General features: G+C 40.5%; 1 protein-coding gene across 1 annotated transcript in view; it reads right to left on the reverse strand.

Annotated features, from left to right (window-relative positions):
• Window positions 1-1,179: 1,179 nt before the first annotated feature.
• The window catches only part of LOC143293710 (zinc finger protein 711-like), a 4,558-nt gene continuing 396 nt past the window's right edge, over window positions 1,180-5,341 (reverse strand). The window contains exons 2-3 of the mRNA XM_076604903.1: window positions 3,780-4,030; window positions 1,180-3,147 (exon numbers count right to left, since the gene is read on the reverse strand). Coding sequence (XP_076461018.1) covers window positions 2,293-3,147; window positions 3,780-3,851 — 927 coding nt within the window. The 5' untranslated portion in view covers window positions 3,852-4,030 and the 3' untranslated portion in view covers window positions 1,180-2,292. The remainder of the gene's footprint in view (window positions 3,148-3,779; window positions 4,031-5,341) is intronic.

Here is a 5,341-nt window from a genome sequence, read left to right on the forward strand (position 1 = left end):
TGCTGCTCTTCTTCTGTCTGCTAGGGTGGACCACTGTAGATGTGTCAGCATGGAGTCGACACTCGAGGTGTGACAGTGGCGGTTCACAACCCATTGAGCTGCAAGGCGTTGGACTTTTTCTATGCTGTCAATTCTGGCAGTGTGCGGGTCCCAGACAGGTGAGGCATATTCTAGAGTGGGGCGAACTAGGGCTTTGTAGGCTGTTTCTTTGATGTTGATGGAGCCCACTCTTAGGTTTCACCTAAGGTCTTGTTGTATTTGAGATGTGGGTGTCCCAGCTGAGGTCTTGGGAGATGGTGACCCCCAGGTACTTTGTCTCAACTACTCTTTTGAGGTTCTGGCCATGGAGATGGTATGTGCCAGTCAGTGTGTTTCTCTTCCCGGAGACATGGAGGACATGGCACTTGTCTGGGTGGAAAGACATCTTCCATTTTGTTTTCCCAGTCTGCCATGTAGTCCAGGTCCTGTTGTAGCTTCCTTTGGTCTTGGGGGAAGTTATAGTTCTGTGGCAGAGTGTGTTGTCTGCAAAAAGCCGTGTTGTTCAGGAGAGTTGTTCAGGGAGGTCATTTATGTAGAGGAGGAAAAGGGCTGGGCCCAGGACTGATCCCTGGGGAACTCCTGATTCTACTGGACAGCCTTTGAAGAAGCTCCATCAACAACCACTGCTTGCTGTCGGTTTGCCAGGAAGTTCTTGATCCATTCATGGACCTGGCCAGTGATTCCATAATGTCGGAGCTTGTGGATTAGAAGGGAGTGGCAGACCTTGTCAAAGGCTTTAGAGAAATCCATCACTAAGACGTCTGACTGTTTCCCCTTCTCCATGTTGTAGAATAGCTCGTCCGCAAACCCCAGCAGTTGGCTTTCACAAGAACTGCCTTGGCAGAAACCATGCTGTTCCTCGCGCAGGATGTTGTTTGCCTCTGCAAATCCCATGATTGTGTTTGCCACAATGTGCTCTAGGATTCTGCACAGGACACTGATCCAGTCCCTGACAGTCCAAGGGAAGAAAGAATACTTCCTGTAGTTTGTACTGCACATGTGTGTGTGTGTGAGAGAGAGAGAGAGAGAGAGAGAGAGAGAGAGAGAGAGAGAGAGAGACAGAGAGAGACAGAGACAGAGACAGAGAGAGAGAGAGATTAGGGGAACAATGACTTACAGATTCAGGCCATTCAATACAATTCACGAATACTTTATTTTGATTTCTCACTCAGGGCAGTCACAGAACAAGACTAAGAAAAATTTTCAAAACATGAAATACAAACTACTGACAGGTACTAAAAAATTAAAAGATATGCGCAAATTAATTTCAAAATTTATTCCAAGTTGTTTTCACATGCTGTAACTACTTGAGTGACCTTTTACATGCATATCATTCATCATACTCTGCCATTTGCACAGTCATCCTCTGATTTCATAATTTATTTTTCACATATAAATAAATCAAATCTGTTGAACATACTCACCATTACACATTCCACCATCTCCTTATGCACAAATACACACCCACTGTATGTCACTCAAGCAAATTTTCAAGCAAGAAATGGAAGGTCATTTGTTTCAGAAACATTCAGATCTCAACAGCTTTCACTGAACCATCTGATAAACTGGTTTAAAGCTTGCATGTGGTTTTCTACTGATCTATGCAATTAAAGAAGAGCTCTGTCATTGCACTTTACAAAGAAATAGTTTGGAAATAAGTTTCTACAATCACCTATTAGCTTATTCAAAATGAATAGTTTGGTATCTTCAATACCCTCCCAGTCCTGTAAACAAATTGAAATGGCTAAAGAGATAAAATGAGGAACACCACCTTTTATCGTGTTTTCATCACAAGAGATGTGATTGGAAAGAAAGCATTGACTTGTCAAACTCCACACAGTCAATTGCAAGGAATTTCAAAGGCAGAATAAAATAAAGATTGTGACACAGAAATTTTGTGATCGTAAGTACTGGACAAAGGCCTGAACATCCTCTTCTGATCTTCCCCATTGTAAGTGTCATTTCTGTAAACCCATACACAATTAAATACTTTTGTCAAATTTGCTTCTGATTTTACAAAGGGAGTCCAAAAAGACATTGAACTAGATTTCATCTGAATAAGTTCTACCCCATCTGTTGAAGATGAACAACATAACTATATTCTTCTAACTGAATTCTGCAGGTTCTGATGTTTTGCTATCGCAATCTTAGTCTTCCTTTCTTTGAAAATCTAATTCATTTTCGACATATCTCTTTTCTTTGGCATCCTATGGATGGGATACTGCTGTCTTCAGTTTCTTCCTTTCATCTGTATTAAGTCTTACTTGTGTCAACAATGATGCTATGTTTTGACTTTAGATGTGTTCTCAGAGACACACGTACTGTGAAAGACTGTCCACATTGATCACATACATAGGGTTTCTCTCCTGTATGCTGACGCATATGAACATGCCTGGTGTTACTTTTGGAAAATGAACGTGAACATAAAGAACATGGATATGGCTTTTCACCTGTGTGTGTAAGAACATGCGCTCTTAATTGAGATCCATTAAAGAACTTTTTCCCACACCAGTCACATAAATGATTTTGAACCTTGTGAATGGCATGAGCACTTTTCGTATGCATGTTGAGATGTGAGCTAGACCTGAATGTTTTGCTACAGAGCAGGCATTTGTAGGGTTCTTCCCCTGTATGCTTTCTCAAGTGATATTTCAGTCTGCATTGCTGTGGAAATTCTTCCTGACAAAACTGACATTCAAAAATTTTCTTCTTCCCTTCGGATGCATTATGGCGCTCAAATTTGTGAACTGTCAGTTTCATTTTGCAGTGAAAAATAGCAGGACAGCCATCAACACCACACACATATGGTTTGGCCTGATGGCTTTGGACCATGTGCAGACTGTACGATGCTCCATGTAAAAACTGCATGCCACATTCAATACATTTCCATGGGGCTGGGACCTTATGCTCTAAAATCTTATGTGTCTCACAGACTCTGGCGATAGCAAAATCTTCACCACAGATATAACACTGGTGGCGCTTTACAACATTTTTTGTTCGTGACAGGAGTAGATCCCTGTCTGATGAAACAACAAAACCTTTGACTGATGCAGACAGGTAACTGCTGCTCTGCTGTTCATGAGCTTTGTTTGCAGGATGGCTGCATTTCTGAAACATATGTAACACACACTTCACAATCAGGACAATACCATTCACAAGATAATTTAATTTTCTAACCAATGTAGAAACTGTTTTTCACATTGCAAAAATGAGGAAGACAGACATATATTTAAGCTGAGAAAGTTGAGTGATTCATACAAACAATCACAATGAGACAATTCAGAATTTCATTCAGGCATACAGACTGAGAGAACAGAAAAACATCCAGACAGATAAAGACTGAGTGTGACTGGATGAACATTAATCGGAAAGTTTACACCTAATTGATAGTTGTATCTTTCTCTCTCTCTCTCAAAAACACACACACACTTGCATACATGGGGAGGGGTGGGGGGTGGGGTTACGGGGGTAACCTGTATGGCTGTGTAAATGTATGCTAGCACTTCATGGGATGTGTGTGTGTGCGTGCGCACGCGTCTTGTGTGTGTGTGTGTGTGTGTGTCTATTTGTCCATCTGTGTGTGTGTGTGTGTGTGTGTGTGTGTGTGTCTGTGTGAGAGTGTGTGTGTGTTTGTGGAGAGTGGTGTGTGTCTGACTGTGCAAACTTGAGCGCAGCTTTAAGTGTTTTTGCATTCAAAAGCTTTTCTGTTGTGTCCGCCAGATTCATCCACTCAAACTGACCTGAACTGGATCCACCATCACAACAACATCACTGGCTTTCTTGGTCACATCTGATTCTCTGCTGTCCTGCATTGCTGTTTCTGCCGAAGAGTAGTTTTCCAGCAGTAACGACAGCAGGTCTTCACTTGTGTGGATGTACCACCAAACTATGTACAAGATCCAGGCAAATCTTCACCATGTCATAAACCATGGTCCTCTCTTCCTTCCTTGCAATGAAGAGGTCTTTGGAAGAGTTTCTTGTTGTCTCAAAACTGCCCAAAACAAAATATAATTACTTCTGTGTACCCACAACATATTATATGCTATCTGAATGATGGCAGGCCATTTGTCTCAGTATATGCATGCCTTAAATTGGATTAATCTATCTTAGATTTCAGGGCTCAAAGTTTCAGCAAATCTGCAAATGGAATTTATCTGACAAAACAGCAAAAATGCTCATTACAAGGCCATATTAATTCTCATTCATTATCCATAGTTATAATATCTGCAGTGAAATTTGATAAATCAATACATATCCATTATTGTTTGCATGCACACACATACTGGAACAAGGCTTTCCAGTCAATATGAGCTTTTTTTCTTCTTTCTTTTTTAAACCAATAAGTGAACAAGACAGAAACTGTGGAAAAGTGAATGACATTTTTTTTTCTAATTGTTCAGTTCTATTTACAAATCATATATCCAATTTAATTAATATCAACAAATAATATGAACAGCAGAGACATATATCTATGTAATTCAGGTTCAGACTGTGGAAAAATAACAAAGAAAAAATGAAAACCTTGGGATATTTTCCTTAGAAATTAAAATGATAAATTACATTTTTCATTGTTTACTTATTATTCAGTCCTTTGGCTGCAACTGCCAAATTGTGATTGTTCACTAATTCCTTGGCCCTTCTGCCAGCAGCAGTAGTATTAGAGGTGGAAGTGGTTGTCGTTGTTGTGTTAGGATTATTGTGGTAGTTCTATTGGAGTTTAACGACCTATTGGCGCCTACACCCTAAAGGTCAAGTTTGTTCGGTTGGAGTTGTTTTAGTGGAGGTATTTGTTTGTGTGGTTGGGGTTATGTGTGTTTGGTGGTGGGGGGTTGTTTGTTTGTGTGGCTGGGGTTGTATGTGTTTGATGGTAAGGGGTTGTTTGTGTGGTTGGGGTTGTATGTGTTTGGTGGTAGGGGGTTGTTCGTTCGTGTGGTTGGGGTCGTGTGTTTGATGGTAAGGGGTTGTTTGTCTGTGTGGTTGGGGTCCTATGTGTTTGGTGGTTGGGGGTTGGTTGTTTGTGTTTGATGGTGGGGGGTGGGGGGTGGGGGTTACTGTGGTAGGCTGTGAAGCCTTTTTATACATTCCTTCTGAATTTACATCAGTTCAGTGGTTTGACATGCTTTTCTTTTCTTTTTCTTTATTTTCTTCCCTTTTTTTCTTCTTTTTTTTTTAACCTCATTTTGTCATGTTGACAAATGCAAGAAAATACATTCAAAGCACTTCATATTCATGTTACATAATTACTTTATATCACCAATGTCCAACTGCAAAAGCACTGATTTCGATATGACAAAACCAAAAG

Source organism: Babylonia areolata, chromosome 1 (assembly GCF_041734735.1).
Source record: "Babylonia areolata isolate BAREFJ2019XMU chromosome 1, ASM4173473v1, whole genome shotgun sequence".
NCBI lineage: Eukaryota > Metazoa > Mollusca > Gastropoda > Neogastropoda > Buccinidae > Babylonia > Babylonia areolata.